The sequence below is a fragment of the Haliotis asinina genome, chromosome 10 (assembly GCF_037392515.1).
Source record: "Haliotis asinina isolate JCU_RB_2024 chromosome 10, JCU_Hal_asi_v2, whole genome shotgun sequence".
Lineage (NCBI taxonomy): Eukaryota > Metazoa > Mollusca > Gastropoda > Lepetellida > Haliotidae > Haliotis > Haliotis asinina.
The window spans coordinates 55,643,652-55,662,347 of record NC_090289.1 but is presented as its reverse complement, the minus strand read 5'-3'; the positions used below and the strand labels follow the sequence as shown (position 1 = coordinate 55,662,347).

Below are 18,696 nucleotides of genomic sequence, written 5' to 3'. Positions count from 1 at the left end.
ATACAGTCACTGCACATTGTATCAATGGGCATACAGTCACTGAACATTTTATCAATGGGCATACAGTCACTGCACATCTTATCAATGGGCATACAGTCACTGCACATTTTATCAATGGGCATACAGTCAGTGGTCATAAAGTCGCTGTAGCCATGAATGTGGCATTTACTTACAGTGTCATAAGATCTGGGTCAGCCCAGGACTGGTTCTTTATGGAGTCCTGGCTGTGTAGAACTGGCATATATTCAGGGAAGGGTTCCTGCAATACACAGAAGCATACATTACTCTGAAGTTGTCAATATGCCTAACAATGTTAAACACTTGTTGTTATTACATGTAATGATGAGATAGGAACAGACAGCATATTTGCATTGTCTACAGTTTCCAAGATCTGCTTCAGAAACAAAATCTATTAACAGAAATGCAGAGGATAACGACACTCATGTATACAAATCCACATGACTGGCACATAATGAAAACACTTACACTCCACAGCACTTTCTCATCAGGCACTGTGAAACGATGAACCGGGGGATGGGAGCCTGGGTAGGGGGAGTTACGAGACTCAAAGTGGTATTGGTAGCGCTGTATGCGGAGAGACCGCACAAGGTTGCGGTCTTGTTTGTCCTCCTCGTCCTTCCGCTGCTGACCTGCAAGAAACCCACATAGGAAGATGTGGACCAAAAGCAAATGCACATACAGGTAGATGGGGACATAAGGCAGATGCTTATACACACAGGTGGGTGGGCCTACAGCAGATGTACACACACATGTAGATGTGGACCTGCAAAGTATGTGTGCACAGAGACAGGTGGATGTGGACCTACAGGAGATGCCCACACACAAACAGGTAGAGGTGGACTTAAAGCAGATGCATGCACACATGCATGCGCACACACAGACGTGGATGTAGGCCAAGGGTACACAAACACACACACACACACACAGAGGCAGATGTGGACCTATGGCAGATACACACATAAAGGTGGATGTGGACCTACAGCAGATGTAAACACACAGGTAGATGTGGACCTACAACAGTTGCATGCATACACACAGGTAGATGTGGACCTACAACAGATGCACACATACAAGTAGATGTGGACCTACAGCAGTTGCACACAAAAGTGGATGTGGACCTATAGCAAATGTGTGCACAATAATCAGTTTCTACAAACCATAAAATTGCACAGCTTCAGGGTTGAATAGATTCTAATTTCATAATTGTTCATAGCATTAGTGCTTATAATACAAAACGTTTAGATAAGTCCAGATCAAAGGAAATTATTGAAACACTCTAAAGAGTTGCAACTTAGATGCAGATGATTTTCGGTTTTGCAGACATGAACAAATGGAGGGTTTGAAGACATTGTAACCTCTTGAGATATATTCGTGTTGTTATCTGTTCTAAATTTGTTTTATTAACACCCATTTAAGATACAACAGGAAAGTATAAAGGTGTTTGGCCTGAGCAACCAGTCTGCACTCAATTGAAGCAGGAGAAATATGAATTTCAAGTAAGAAATCCATCATAATCTGACTTCAGCTCATCTCCTGGAGTAGCCAATCATGTATATGAGAATCTCCCACATATGTCTGATACAGTTTTTTTAACATGGGTCTCTCCCCCATGGATGTGTAAGAATACATGATTCCTCAGCACAATAAGGACCTACGTTCTTTAATTGCAAGCTCTGGGTCAGGCAGTACAGGGCGTGGCTCCCTGCTTGCCATGTTGTTCTGGGCCAGAGACTTCATGATCCAGTCCAGAGCCTTAAATGTGTGCACCATCTGAAAACAAGGCACCCACTCCAATATAACTGGCAAGATTAAAAGGTCAGATGAGTCAACATGCTAATGATTTCAGAAAATACATTTAGACAGATATTAGGAGTCAAAGTACTTAACTGTAATTTGAAAAACTTCATTTTCAAAGCACAATTAAGACACATTCAGAGTATATATTACATTAGTGCCATACTTAAGCCATATTCAAGGAAGACTTGAAGCATTTATATCAGAAAAACCCTTATGTGAATGTCATAATAACATACACCCTGTATGTTGCATCAGGGTAGTTTCTGCCAGGTGCAGAAACTAAAGACGGTAACACACACTACATATAATCAGCTACAAATTCAAAACAAATGCAGTGATGAACTGCACACCAATCTTAGCACACAAACAATGCCCATTACCTGGCCCTCAATGAGTTTGAGTCTCTCATCCAGCTCGGGTGGCATATACTGCACTGCACTGGGTTCATTGTCAGCAGCATCCTGTCTCACCACAGCCCCAGCTGCCAGAACAGTGCCCCCTACTGTCTGCATGTCCTGGAGGTCATCAACTTTTGTTGCAAGCAGGTCCAATCTGACAGAGAATATCACATGAACATGGTTGCCTTGATGACAGGAAAGGTTTACAGATTTTCACCTGCTCATCTCGATTTTGTATGTGGATTTTTGTCTGGCGACATATAGGGTCTATGTTTATACCAGTCTAGGCAATTACTTCAGCTACATTCTCAGGACTGATCTGTTTGAGGTTCTCAGATACTCCTAACACAACCCAGCTTAACTCATCTAGTACATTCTCCAGACTGATCTGTTTGTGGATCAGAGATAAATACATCCCAGCTATCTACATTCTCAGGAATGTTCTGTTTGTGGATCACAGATAAACACATCCCAGCTTTTCCCATTATCTACATTCTCAGGAATGTTCTGTTTGTGGATCACAGATAAAAACATCCCAGCTTTTCCCATTATCTACATTCTCAGGATTGTTCTGTTTGTGGATCACCTGGCAAGGGTTGCTTGAACTTGGTTCCCAACAGACTCCTTCTCCTGTTCGTCAGTCTTCAAGAGGAAGGCATCAGCGATGACATTCTCCCACTGAACCAGTTGTTTCTCTTCCATTTTCTTATCCTTATACACCTTCCCTGAAGACAGATCACATATAAGCTGTGACTTCATATGGATAAAACAGACACAGATGCTACACAAGTATTGCTTACATGAATCATGCACAACAGACACACATAATACTGTTGTTATAACACACACACTTTGATGCTATACTCTAATTGAACATTACTCTGAACAGTACTCAGTAATACCAGAGCAGGTCAGCTAAATGTGGAACAAAAGTGCTCAGACGCTTTCTACTTAGGTGATACCTACAAGCATGGCAATGGTGCTGGCAAACTGGACTTATAATCAAGGTAAACCAGGAATAAAAAACAACAACCAAAGTATATCATTTTGTAATGTCAAAGGCAATGCATCTCTTCTGACAAAACACGGCCAGTTATTCGCCATCATGTAGCAACACTTGTAATGTTCTCATCACAAACATTACTTTGACACTTCTTGTACTGAGCTGGCATCAATGTAAGTAACACTTACAACAAACATTCGACACTAATACGTACATAAGTATTATTTAAATATACCAGATACTTTGCTGGCATATCAGAAAAATTTTGTTCAGACATGTTGACACAATAAAAAAGAAAAATAAAACACACGAATAATAATGCTTCACCTTTAAAACTGAAATCAAGTCAGTTGAAAAGAAGACAGTGCCAGAAACTAGTAACTGGGAAACACAGAAAGAGAAACAGAGAGATAGAGAGAATAATATGTTACAGCAGAGCTGGGAAACTGTTCACTCTGGTCACAAACAACATATCTCCTACTGAGTACTTATCACAAAATACCTCTAAATATTTATGCAAAATTATCAGTCACTGTGTTCATTTTGACAGGATCAGAATATTTTGTATGAATCTGAAGCATGTGGATCTCCACATGACGTGTTATTGTGACCTCAGTAAGATGATAGTTTTGGTTGTAACCATGTGTAGCTTCTACTTACGCAGACCACCAGGATTATCCCCTGTCTTTCCACAACACCGATGGAAGCAACATTTGCACAAGTAAATGAAATGACTGAAGACTATGAATGGGGGAGGGAGGGTAGGGCGGGAGTGGTACTCGATGATCAGCTGGAAGCGCTGGAAGTACCAGTATAGCTCAGTGTTGTCCTGGATTTGCTGGAAGGTGTAGCTGAAAACCACACCAACCATGTCATTGTCAAGATTTATACAGAAAACATTCTCCTGTTTCTCATGACCATGAACATTCCAGTGACAAACTATCATCATGCATTCTTGCCTTCAACTTAGTGTAAAGGCCATGCACAATGTGTCTTCCATCTGGAAACAAGTTTAGAAACCAGAATTCTTTAGCTACATATCAATCTGAACCCACTTTAAGCCTGTTTGACAGATGGACTGCCAGAAGAAAAACCAGTTTGTTTACCCAATACTGGACTAGTTTGTTTATCCAATACTCTAGAACCAACTTTCACTGAAGGTTGAAACATGGTCAGTGAGAAACAGGCATTTCATCAATTTAATACAATTTTGGAGACTTTGTAAACCAGAGCTAAAAACAGAAACATTCCAACTGAACATTCCTAAAAGTAACTGCAAACCATCCCTGAGAACATCAAGACATGACAGAGGAAGAACATGGACAAAATGCACAGAACAAATAACTTCCACAACAAACAATCTTGCTAAACAAAGCATATCTACACCAAACGGTAATAAGCAATCATCTGAACAGTGCAGAAGTATACACCACTTGGATAATTAACAAATTCCTGGACAGTAGGGAATAAACACTACTTGGATCACAAACAAGCTCCTGGACAGTAGGGAATAAACACCACTTGGATCACTAACAAGCTCTTAGACAGTAGGGAATAAACATCACTTGGATCATAAACAACCTCCTGGACAGTGGAGATCATCACTACAGAACCACAAAGAACAAACACAACAGGAGAGACAGGCATGAATTAGAGTGGCCATCTTTTGGAGGACAACAATGGCTGCATGCATAGCAGTTACACAACATCCACTGCTGGGTACATAGTTGGCAGTACCACTACTGCTAGGTACATACAGTCAGCAGTACAACTACTGCTAGGTACATACAGTCAGCAGTACCACTACTGCTGGCTATATACATGTACAGTTGGCAGTACAACTACTGCTAGGTGCATACAGTCGGCAGTACAATTACTGATGGGTGCATACAGCTGGCAGTAAAACTACTGCTGGGTGCATATAGTCGGCAGTACAACTACTGCTGGGTGCATACAGTTGGCAGTACAACTACTGCTGGGTGCATACTGTTGTCAGTACAACTACTGCTGGGTGCTTACAGTTGGCAGTACAACTACTCCTAAGTATATACAGCTTGAGGCCCAAGAAGCTAATGAGGTGACACGTAAGTCCACCAGCTTCTTTAGACAAATGAGGAAGACACTCCTTCAATATCCACACTTCACATGCACAGGCCATGTCTCTGGACATCAGACAGTAAGGCACAGAAAGAAAATGAATGGAACTTCACATCTTCCACAATTAGAAGAATAACCATGGTTCTGTGAACCACTGCTGTATGCGACTCCAACCCTGCTAGAGGACAGAGTGTGTGCATGAAGACAAAGAGGGGAATGACTAGCAGGCGGGTGATGGGGGTAGGTGGGGGTACTTGAATGATGACAGTGAAGGTGATGACTAGAAGACTCTGTCTGTGTGTCTGTGTCTGTCTGTCTGTGTCTGTGTGTGTGTGTGTGTGTGTGTGTGTGTGTGTGTGTGTGTGTGTGTGTGTGTGTGTGTGTGTGTGTGTGTGTGTGTGTGTGTGTGTGTGTGTGTATGGACTAGAAGATTGAGTGGGAGGGACTAGAAGACAGGGTGTATGTGGCCTTGCAAACAAGGTAAGAAGTGATCTGACAGTGGGTGTGGTGTGCACTGCTGCTGATTGAACATGTCATCAACTTCAGGATTAATGTGTCCAGTCTGAACGTCTATGAAGAGTTACAATGTGTGAGTTGGAACCAAACTTTGTTAAGTCAGGCACATCATGCACTATGCTAGACATAAGAGACTGGGTCTCGGTTATTCAAGGCAGACAGAGAAACCACAATGAGCTATGCAAGGCTGACAATAAAATTGTCATGGGTTATGGAAGGTTGATAAAGAATGAAAGTGGATAACACACTCTCAGTTATATCATGTTCATGTATTGGATAATTCACAGAGATATTCAAGTCAAATGATGTCGTAGTTGGAGGTCATACACAGGGATATATTGCAGACAGATATGTAAATATAGGGAGCTAGACACTGGGATATTCAAGCCAAACGATGTTGTAGTTGGAGGCTATACACAGGGATATTACAGACAGTTATGTAAATATAGTGAACTAGACACAGGCATATTCAAGCCAAATGATGTCATTGTTGGAGGTTTATAATACACAGGGATATTGCAGAAAGATATGTAAATATAGGGGCTTGACACTGGGATATTTAAGCCAAACAATGTCGTTGTTGTAGGTTTATAATACACAGGGATATTGCAGACAGATATGTAAATTTAGGGAGCTAGACAGGGATATTCAAGCCAAATAATGTCATTGTTGGAGATTTATAATACACAGGGATATTGTAGACAGGTATGTAGATATAGACTGTTTGACACAGGGATATTGTAGACAGGTATGTAGATATTGAGGGCTTGACACAGGGATACTGTAGACAGGTATGTAGATATAGAGGGCTTGACACACGGATATTGTAGACAGGTATGTAGATATAGAGGGCTTGACACAGGAATACTGTAGACAGGTATGTAGATATAGAGGGCTTGACACAGGAATACTGTAGACAGGTATGTAGATATAGAGGGCTTGACACAGGGATACTGTAGACAGGTATGTAGATATAGGAGGCTTGACACAGGGATACTGTAGACAGGTATGTAGATATAGGAGGCTTGACACAGGGATACTGTACACAGGTATGTAGATATAGAGGGCTTGACACAGGGATACTGTAGACAGGTATGTAGATATAGAGGGTTTGACACAGGGATACTGTAGACAGGTATGTAGATATAGAGGGCTTGACACAGGGATACTGTAGACAGGTATGTAGATATAGAGGGCTTGACACAGGGATACTGTAGACAGGTATGTAGATATAGAGGGCTTGACACACGGATATTGTAGACAGGTATGTAGATATAGAGGGCTTGACACAGGGATACTGTAGACAGGTATGTAGATATAGGAGGCTTGACACAGGGATACTGTAGACAGGTATGTAGATATAGAGGGTTTGACACAGGGATACTGTAGACAGGTATGTAGATATAGGAGGCTTGACACAAGGATACTGTAGACAGGTATGTAGATATAGAGGGTTTGACACAGGGATACTGTAGACAGGTATGTAGATATAGAGGGCTTGACACACGGATATTGTAGACAGGTATGTAGATATAGAGGGCTTGACACAGGGATACTGTAGACAGGTATGTAGATATAGAGGGTTTGACACAGGGATACTGTAGACAGGTATGTAGATATAGAGGGCTTGACACAGGGATACTGTAGACAGGTATGTAGATATAGAGGGCTTGACACAGGGATATTGTAGACAGGTATGTAGATATAGAGGGCTTGACACACGGATATTGTAGACAGGTATGTAGATATAGAGGGCTTGACACAGGGATATTGTATACAGGTATGTAGATATAGGGGACTAGATGGAGGGATATTCAAGGCAGTCTAGGTAAATATAGTGGGTATTACACTGGCATATCCAAGGCAGTCTAGCTAATACAATTGGCCAGGCACCTATATATTGAAGGAAGACTAGCTGAATATACAGACCATATATCAGAGACCATATATGTGGCATATGTAAAGCAGTCTAGGTAAATCTTAGTAACAGGCAGATATAAGTAACTGAAGGAATTACTGCAAATTTGAAGGACTCGCATCTCAAATGTAAAGAAACGCAGCCCACTCGCGGAAAAATTGCAGCGATATTGGTAGTTTAGCTGTAATAACATAAACACAATGCCCCTATCGGCAGTAATGTCTGTAATACTTGAAACATGCTCAGCCATCTTCAGAGATTTCTCCACTTCGTTCCATGATTTGTCAGTCGCGTCTGTAAACCCACACATCAAAACATGGTGTCACTGGAAGGTGCACCCGTCTTGGTGAGTTTAGTTTTCAGTTTCTACTATTTCATTTGTATAATTATCCAGCTTTGACCACCTGTGTTGAATGCATTTAAGTATGAGGTGTTGTTGGGGCTGCAGACTATTTTTTTAGGAAAAGATTGTCACTGCAGAAGAGCGTCGTAAACCATGCCCCTGGAGGCTTCCGATGTTCAGATGCAAACAACCTACAGGGGCAGGTCGACCTTTTCCTATAAGTTGCTGTAATTCCTTCAGTTACTTTGGGGGCCTGAGTAAGTCACATCCAAGATCAGCTAAATACAGATGGCTAGATATAGGCATATTCAAGGCAGTCTAGGCAAATCATAGTAAGTAATATCCAAGGCAATGTAGTTGCCTTCGTGGATAATCAACTGGCATATCCAAGTTAGTCTAGCTGAATATAGGTGGCTAGACACAGGCATATCCAAGGCAGTGAAACTGAGTATATTATTGGACATTTATACAGCGCACATATCCATACACTAGATCATGCTCATAGCTCTGGAACATAGGCAGCTAGACACAGGCATATGCAAGTTAGTCTAGCAGATTATAGGTGGTTAGACACAGGCATATGCAAGTTAGTCTAGCTGAATACAGGTGGTTAGACACAGGCATATGCAAGTTAGTCTAGCGGATTATAGGTGGTTAGATACAGGCATATGCAAGTTAGTCTAGCGGATTATAGGTGGTTAGATACAGGCATATGCAAGATAGTCTAGCGGATTATAGGTGGTTAGATACAGGCATATTCCACGCAGTCTTGTTGACTATAGAGAGTTATATTCCAACCAAACAAGGTGATTGTAGAGGGTTATTCAGAAGGTTAGACAAGCCACACTAGGTACATTTAGTGGATTACACACAGAGATACCTAAGCAAGACAAGCTATATATTATAAGTTGTTCACTGGTCACGAGGAGGACATGGGATGATGTACCACTAATGATTGTTTATGTTCCTTGAGCCTGAACATCGAAAGTACATCAACCCATGGGACCCGAGCGACCAGTGTACAACAAATTTATCTTACCAAACACCTCAATGTTAATTTTGAATTGTTTGAAACATGGGTACAAATCTTTTTGTCAATTTGCATTCACTTCCATCAATTTGCATTCACAAACCATCAGTAATTTTCATACATCATACATGATTCAATGTTATTCAAGACAAAGAATTACCACCACAAAGTACCAAATGAGCTCGGCATTCCCGGCCAGATACAAAGAAAATGTTGCTCACTTTTAAGTGAGGTACACTAAAAGCAACAGAAGAGTACGCAGCCAATCAGAAAACATTTTTGTGTGAGGTAAGATAAGGCTGATTATACACAGGGATATCCAAGTTAGACTGTGACTGTAGAGGGTTATTCACATGGATACACAGGCCTGACAACATTATTTCTAGTGGGTAATACACAGGGATGTTGTAAAGCACCCTAAGTAGTAAGAAATAGGTCACAGAAGCCAGGTACGTGAAACGAAGGATACAGGTACAGGTAAGTGAACATAACAGGCATCTGCACATATTTATTTCACAACAGGCAAAACAAACTGACGCCCTGACTTGAAACCATACACAGATGTCATGCTAACATTACCTCAAGTTCCACAGCAGAAGCAGAATTAATTTAAGCAAGTTAAAAACTATATGTACAAAGTGAGTGAGTAACATTTTATGCCACTTTTAGCAATATTCCAGCAATAACACAGTGGGGGGTACCACAAATGGCCTTCACACATTGTGCCCAGGTGGGGAATCCAACCCAGTTCTTCGGCATGACGAACGAATGCAGTAGCCACTCAGCTACACTGACCAGTTTGCCCCAAGCAATCTCAGCACCTCAAACGCTTAAAGTCTAAGTAAGAGTAGAAGCGATACTCTTGTCTTAGTGCTACGAGTTTGAATGCTAGCAATAAATGACAAGCAGGAGATACAGCAGTAGCAGCAGGAGGGAGAATAACACTCAAGCCCATAGAGGTGGAGGAAGAGAATACATGCACATGCACATGCACATGCACATGCACATGCACATGCACATGCACAACATGCAACTTACAAAACCCTGAACTTTCTGTGCCAAGTTTGGAACAGCTGCAGTGCTTGAACCAGCGACAGAGTAGAATGAGGTGACTGATAATGATAAATGGTGGTGGAAGGTTGGGTCGCAGACAGTACTCCATGACAACCTGCAGCCGACTGAACTTCCAGATGCTATCAGTATTCTGCTGCATCATCTCAAACACATAGCTGAAAAACAACAGCGCCAAAGTCGATTGATGAAGTATTGCTGAAACAGAGCACCACCAGTTTAAATGATGAACTGTATAAAACGTAGCAGTGCAAGCTCAAATGATGAATTACCACTGAAACATAGCACCACCTGAATCACCTGATCCCTAATGTACCTCCAGCAGCTTCAGTAGTGCAAGTCAAAAACTACTAATAAATTAATAAATCACCCAAAATACCAGAACCTTTAAGCCCAACACTTCATACATCATTTCACATTGAATAACCAGCCAGCAGCACAACTGCAGATCAATAACGACTCTTTCCCAAAACACAACTGTTAAAAAGTCTCAATATTAAGCCTGAACCATTTGCATTGCTACAGAACATCTGAAACAGAAACAATCACAATTTATCTTGAATAAATCATGTATGCATACTATAGATCTTTAAAAATTATATGTATTTACATATCAATAATCAGGGAGTAAATCGCTTCAGAGGAGTATTACAAATTGGGTACCAATTGTGTAAGATGTCTTTCTACCTGAACATGGCGATGAGGAGGTTAAGGAGGAGGACGTTGGTCAGGAGGATGTAGATACCCATCAGAATTGGTACCAGGTACTTGCCCTGGTTGGTTGGACATCGGTCAGCCTGATCAGTCAAGTAAAGGGCTGGGTCATCACTACAAGCTGGCTCCGCTGTCCCTGTGATACATAAATATGTTTTATATATTGTCAACACTGTCAACCCCACCTTGCCTGTCTGCTTACACCACTGTTAACCCCACCTTGCCTGGCTGCTTGCCCCACTGTCAACCCCTTGTCTGCTTGCCCCACAGTCAGCCCCTTAAAGATCTGAAGGATTTGTCAAGATGGCAGACAAGCACAGACTGATTGAACACCACTGACTGAAAACATCATGATAAGGATGTTATGTCACAGAGTCTGGCCACCCTACCAACTAACTGACTTCTAACATCATGAAGTTTGGGGACCCAAGGAGTTGGAGAATATGACCAATGGCTTGTAGACCAGGTTTCACAACAGATAAAGCAGGCGATTAAAATGGATATCCACAAATAGAAGTTTGCATCATGGCAGTGCAGATAATAAATGCTAGCCACCATTTCTTTTCCACTATACTGACAAATACCTTCAATTTCCTCCAGGAATAGCTCTCCATAGATAGTCCAGTATGCTTTCCGGGGCAGACGGTACATAAGTTCCCATGTCAACTCTTGGTTAGGGTACAAGATGGCCTCAGATGCTATGGCATACGCCACAATAAACACCATCAAGATCACAACAAATGACATAAGGTCATCAATCTGGAATGGACAACAATCGATATTGGCAAGATGTAGATGAAAACAGTTTCTTGACATATACTGTCATCTTTGATTGATCAAAAGGAAAGGCTCAATGCCACTGTTAATGACAAGATTTTGCTGCAGACTGACTCAGTACCTCACAAGCAGCAAGTCCTTAAGTGAATCTCTCACTTGTACCTACCATTCTTCTGATCATGACCAGTTTAGGCCCCAGTTGTTTGTTCACAGAGAATATGTGCAGGATGCGGAAGAAGAAGGAGATGAGGTTGATGCTGAGGACAACCCGAGCTGCATTAAAGCACTCATCATTGGGGATGAAGCGGAGGATCATGCCAGTGGTAAAGAGGACGATGGTGATGATGTCAAGGATGTTCCAGGAGTCAGTGAAGTAGCTATACAGCTTGGATTTGATGGACGTTGCATTGTTGGCAACAATCTGCAGCACAAGCAGTCTCATCACATTACAATTACTGAAGACAGTTTCTTTTCAGTCAAAGCAATGCTGGACAAAAGTCTACATCATCTCATCATCTACATCATCTCAGTAAGAGTTGGTCTTCAGCAATGCTGAAGGTAACTAACTGGATCAGGTAGTCAGTGTCGCTGACTTGGTTGACCAAAGTCATATACCAACTGCATAGATTGATGCTCATGCTGTTGATCAGTGGATTGTCTGGTTCAGACTCACTTATTTGCAAACCACCATCATATAGCTGGAATACTGTTGAAAATGGCATTCAACAACAAACAAACAAACAAACAAATCCTACTTATTTCTGTCAAGAACTCAGTGAGTGAGTGAGTTTAGTTTTACGCCGCACTCAGCAATATTACAGCTATATGGCGACAATCCAGTGATCAACAACATGAGCATCGATCTTCGCAATTGGGAACCGATGACATGTGTCAACCAAGTCAGTGAGTCTGACCACCGGATCCCGTTAGTCGCCTCTTATGACAAGAATAGTCGCCTTTCGTGGCAAGCATCAAGAACTCAGATGCACACATATATACATGCAATTCAGGCATTGTATCTGTATATTCCTTGATTAGTTAAACATCATTCATAACTACAGGATGAAGGATATCATTGGTTCTTCCATAGTGAATACATAACTTCTTCTTTTCCTTGGTTGTCAACCGTATGGTTAGGATGTGTATATTGCCGACCTACATGACCTTTACCCTGAAGGTGTGGTTTATTGCATCTTCTCCCAGGCAAAAGCTGTCTGGACAAAATTTCACTAACATACATGATTTAGGAATGCCAACCTACAATATTTCCAGCGAGTAAGATTTTACCAAAAGCTGGTGTATTGGTCAGGTTTAGGACAGAGTCCCCACAAGCAGCCTAGGTGGGTGCAGCCCCCAAGTCAACACTTTGGAGACTGGCAAATGGCGATAATGATAACTTTTTTAAATGCACGAGATTTCACTGCGTGGTTGTAAAAGCATCATTTTGTTAGAAAAAGCTTGATTTGTATGCCAAATGCGTGACAGTTGGCAGGTGTGTTAGCTGTCATGAGATTTCAGGAATAATGCTGACAGTAATATTAAACTCACTCTGCCTATGAATGTCCATCTTGTGAGGCAAACTCAAGAACATCTTCCTACCCCAATCCTAACCCCTAAAGTTACTTCACTTACCTGCCGGCACTCTTCCACCATGATGGTGAATACCCAGAATATGAGAATTCCTTCCAACACCGTGAAGTCTTTATTAAAGTTGATGAGTAGGATGTAGCTGTAGATTGCCAGGAACACCAGATAGGAAACCTAGAAAACATTGTTCACCGTCAGAAACAACTGGACTGGAACAACACTGTATAGGTAAAGAACAACGGATAATAATGGAAAAACGTTAGAACAACAGATAGGACTGCAACAACATTGAGCAGGTCAGAAATAACTGAAAGGACTGGAACAAGATTCTGTAGGTCAGAAACAAAAGCAAAAACTGAAAACAAGATCTAGGACTGGAACAACATTGTGTTGGTTAGGAATGACAGATAGGACAGTAACAATATCTTGTAGGTCAATAACAACAAATAGGACTTGAACAACATTGTGAAGGTCAGGAACAACAGAGAGAACTGGAACAATATTCGAACAAACCTGTAGAGGTTGCAGATTCTTTGAATAGAGATCCTCCTTGGGGTACTTATAAGCATCTAAATGTTCTTTAAATTCTTGCGACAGTTGTAACAAAATTTTGAATAAAAATATATACAAAACAAAAAACGTTTTTGTCTCGTGAGAACACCCCTTCTAGGCCCCCTGGATCCGTGACAGCCAAGAGCAGGTAACCCTAAGGCTATAGCCTCAAGCCAAACGCTTCTGTTCTGTAACAAGTACAGGCAGAATGTGGGGAGGTGGGTGGCCGTACCCCAAGGAGGACTCTATTCAAAGAATCTGCAACCTGTACAGGTTTGTTCGATTCTTTTTCATAGAGATCCTCCTTGGGGTACTTATAAGCATAAGACAGACTCCCAAAGACTGATCTTAGTAAGTAACAAGGAATCACACTTACCTGGTCACGTGACCTTGTCTGCCTTGCGGCGGGGTGCGGACCAGGGCCAGGACAACAGATGGTCTAGTAAACCTACTATATCCAAGGATATTTACATAGGTTGCCAAAATTGGCCCCCCTCCCCTGTTCTTGCTGAAAATGGGAGCCAGGACAGGCGACTGATAAATTCAGAATACTGTCTCTCTGGCACCGGCCAAGGAGCTATGAAAGTCTCAACACAGTCTAGACCAGAGAATACCACCACCATATTAGAGCCCACCACTGGGATAAAAGATGGAAAGTATATATTAAAACACCACCACCATCTTCCTGTCAATTGCGAGGTTAGCTCAATCGGCTAGGCAGTTCGAACCCTGCCCACTGGCGAGAACTGACTGACCCAACCGAGCACTCTCGCTGGACAGTCCATCTAACTGGTAATGACGGATGAATGTGCTCGGCCGGCTCCATATAGCCACGGAACAGATCTCCTCAATGGGCAGGGCTGACGCATATGCCCCAGACATCACCACTGCCCTAACTGAATGAGCCTTCAAACCTTCAGGAGGTGTATGACATTTCGAGGTGTACCCCATACAAATGGCAGAGACAAGCCACCTAGAGATGGTTTGCTTGTTCGCCGGAAGGCCAGCCTTGCCACCACCATAACAGTAAAACAACTGATCATTCTTACGAATGTCCTTCGTTTGTTTGATATAAGCCTTAAGGGTCTTGCAGACATCTAAGACATGAGCACGTTGAAGAGTGGTACCAGGCGGCGAAGGCTACATGAAAGCAGTGAGCTCAATAGGCGCCGGTACGTGAAAGGTGCTACCTGTCTTAGGATGGTAAGTTTCTGGCAATCTGATGCTCACTCTATCTTTGCGGAAAACAGTCAATTCAGGGTTAGCGGACATAGCATGTATGTCGCCTACCCGTCTGCCAGAAGTTACCGCCACAAGAAAAGCAGTCTTCCATGTCAACAGGTGGAGGGAAAGAGCCGACAGGTTATGAAACAGAGGACGGAAAGTCCCACAGGGGACTAATCCATCGGATAGTCAACGGATTCTGTCCACATCTGCTAGAAAGCGCTGAACTAGACGGTGCTGCCCCAACAATGCACCGTCAACAGGAATATGGGAGACAAAAATTGCCGTGAATTATCCTCTAACTAGGCCGGCTTCCAGCTTAGACCGAAACAGATACTAGGTCTGCAGAAAAGGGATCGAGAATCCCCCTGTCGACACACCAGCGCGCATAACAGGCCTATCTATCCTCATATTGAACGCTTGTCGAATCCCTTCGCGAAGCCAGAATTGTGTCTGGGATAGAAGGTCCGGTTGAAAGGGTAACAGTACAGGAGGCTGAGCCAGAAACCTGATGATAACCAGAAATCATCTTTGGGCCGACCAAAGGGGTGCCAGGAGCACAAGTGGTCGAGCTGGTTGTACGGCCAGCTGGGAAAGGACTCGTGAGACCAGAGGAACTGGCAGGATTGCCCACAGAACTCTCTCTGTCCAATCGAGCACAAAGGCGTCATTGCCTATTGCCCTCTGATACGGTATCCGGGAGCAAAACACAGGAATCTGATTCATTGCTCCAGAGGCAAACAGATCTACCTGGAACGACCCGAACAACCTGGAAATAATCCCAAATATCCTCCAATGTAACATCCACTCGTGTGGGGCTAGTATACAACGTGAGAGCACGTCTGCACGAACGTTGTCTATGCCCGGGAGATAGATGGGTAACACCCGAATGTTGAACTGGTCGCACCACAGCAGAAACTGTCAAGCTTCCTCAAGGAGAGATGGAGACACTGTTCCGCCTTGCTTCAGGATATATGTCATTGCGGTCTGGTTGTCCATCTCCAGACGAACCACTTGACCCTGTATTGACTCCACGAAGCTCTTGAACACCCGGCGGACTGCTGTCATTTCCAACAGATTGATGTGTTACTAAGGGTGACTTCCTGCTCGGACCAACAGCCCGAGACTGATAGTTCGTCCAGGACGCTCCCCCTGCCTGTGAGGGAAGCGTCCGTCTGAATCGAGAGGGAAGGCGTCAGGGTCTCTAAGGAGATCTCCCTGGACAAATTCCCGACTTCCGTCCACCACCGCAGAGGAATCAACCAATCAGGAGAACTTTCTTGTAGCTCTCCAAGTGGGACCACAACTGGGCTAGTGCCTGTTGAATGGGTCACATCCTCAACCTCGCATGCCAGACCACGTCCACTGTAGCCGCCATATTGCCCAACAGATGAAGCCAAGTTCTCACTGTGGCCCTGGGGGACTCGAGGAACTGAGACACAGTTGTCTGGACTTTGACAATGTGGTCTGGGGCTAGGGAAACAATCCCCTGCGCTGTATTGAACCATGCTCCCAAGAATACCAGATCCTGAGTAGGGGTCAGGTCTGATTTCTTGAGATTGATGATCCAGCCGAGCTTCAATAGGATATCCATCACCTGATGTGTGGCATCGTGTGATAAATTGATAATAGGTGCCCTAGAGCCCTCAAGAGCCAATCGTCCAGGTACGACTGACAACATCTGCCCTGTGACCTGGCTAGCTGAGCTGGGATCAACATAAGTTTGGTGAACACCCTCGGCACAGTGGGGATGCTGAAAGGCAGAACCCCAAACTGATAACACTTCCCATCGAACAAAAACCGAAAGTATTTCTTGAACTCGGAGTGTATCGGGACATGGAGGTAAGCGTCCTTGAGATCCATTGACGTGAGCCAATCCCGTCTCTACAGAAGAGATCACTGAACGCAGTGTCTCCATCCATGAAGGACGGAACCTCTATGAGCTTGTTTAGACCTCTGAGATTCAGAATGGGCCTGAACCTTCTGTCCTTGGTCACAAGGAAGTACATGGAATAAAACCCATCTTCTCGTTGAACGGCACAAGCATGTGCCGAATCCCTGAGAAGCTCGGAGGGTCTCGCTTCCACTGTGACATGTGGCCATCCCTGCTTGTGGACAGGACCCAGAGATTTGAAGTGGCTGCATGCCATTCCGAAAGGAATAGTGACAGCCCGCCGCCTACAGGGACATTTGGCAGAAGTCAGTATACCCCCACAGTCAGCAGGTCTCCGCCTGCTTGTGCGAGGGACACCGAGGGCTCTGAGGAAACGTTTAACGGGAAGCCGGGGCGGGCTTCCCTTTGCCCCCAAAATGCTGCTGTTGCTGATGCTGAACGCAAGACCTTTTCCCTAACCTTTTGCCCTCTTGCTTCTTTTGTGCTGCAATGGGGGAGCCCATTTTGCACCATCCTTCGCCAGCGCCAAACGGTAAGCCGAAGCAAGAGTGGGAGGCTGTTGGCGAGACGAGGAGGGTTGCTCTAACAAGGGCTTTGAGTCCTTGAAAGTGCTAACAGCCTCCGCGGCCTCCCGCACAACCTGCAAAGTCCCAGGGACGAGGGAGGACCCCACATGTAGGGCAATGCGAGGAGTGCCTGCAGTGTAGCGGGAGAGTGCCTGACTACCGTAAGCCATAGCACTCACAAACCCATGAGGGCACCCATCTTCTGACTGGCACAACACCTAATGCTGTCCCGAGCCAGATGAGAGTGAATGTCAGTGAGAGTCGTCAACAGCGCTCCCTTGGTCATCAACTGACCCTGCAAGGCTGACAGGTACGCCGAATGGACCCCAAATCTCAGCTGCTGGGCCGCACACCTATAAGTTTCCTAGAAGGAACGATAGGCGGACCTCAGAGCTGGAGCGGATGCGGAGAAGGGTGGTACCCACCGGCCCTGCCTGGCCGAAGCCAAGGAAGAGGAGGAGGACCCCCAGGGTGACCGAGGCGTACACACACTCATCTACCACCAGTGGTTTGAATAGTGTATCCTCATCAAGCTGGTACTGATGGCCAATCTCGGGGAGATCGAAGAGCGTGCGGGTTCCAGACAGGAGAGGATTCACAGTCTCCCCAACCAGCGACGGAAGAATGCACAGACAGGCCTCAGCAACCTTGGCAGACGCAAATGCCTCCCCAGGGAGCTGAAACTCCAAGGGGTCAGGCTCGGCAACGGGGATAGCCACCTGAGGCAGGACCTCGGCAATCTTCTCCCCGCCCCCTTCCTCTTCCATATCTACCTCATCGTGCTCCTCGGACAGGGAACCATCACCATAAACTGATCCTGTTGAGGGCGCAATCGAGGCCGAACATGAAGGAGGCGAGGGACTAAGAAGAGCCGAGAAACTTGGCTCACCCCTGCTGGAGCCCAATTTCCCAAAAGTCCAAGGAAAGGACGGAGGTCCGAGGCGTCCAGCGGCTGGGCAGTTCTAAGCTGCCTGTTCACTGGGGCACTAGGCGTGCTCAAGGAGAGACCTGAGCCGCCGGCACCGGGTGTCTGTGCCCCACTTGCCCCTTGGGTCAAGCTGGGGCCGACTGCCCCGGGCATATCTGACAGCATGGTCGACCCACTTCACGTTTGCCCTGAGGGAGGAGCCTTCCCCTGGCCGAAGCCTGGGCCGCGGCCTCCCCCAACCGAACTACCATGTCTGCAAG

General features: G+C 44.4%; 1 protein-coding gene across 1 annotated transcript in view; it reads right to left on the bottom strand.

The window, feature by feature from the left end:
• LOC137298942 (transient receptor potential cation channel subfamily M member-like 2) overlaps positions 1-18,696 on the bottom strand; it is a 56,263-nt gene that overhangs the window by 12,614 nt on the left and 24,953 nt on the right. Inside the window, exons 22-31 of the mRNA XM_067831328.1 lie at positions 13,318-13,446; positions 11,852-12,106; positions 11,493-11,667; positions 10,882-11,044; positions 3,880-4,070; positions 2,803-2,941; positions 2,199-2,370; positions 1,677-1,791; positions 487-650; positions 174-259 (exon numbers count right to left, since the gene is read on the bottom strand). Of these exons, the coding sequence (XP_067687429.1) occupies positions 174-259; positions 487-650; positions 1,677-1,791; positions 2,199-2,370; positions 2,803-2,941; positions 3,880-4,070; positions 10,882-11,044; positions 11,493-11,667; positions 11,852-12,106; positions 13,318-13,446 (1,589 nt within the window). The remainder of the gene's footprint in view (positions 1-173; positions 260-486; positions 651-1,676; positions 1,792-2,198; positions 2,371-2,802; positions 2,942-3,879; positions 4,071-10,881; positions 11,045-11,492; positions 11,668-11,851; positions 12,107-13,317; positions 13,447-18,696) is intronic.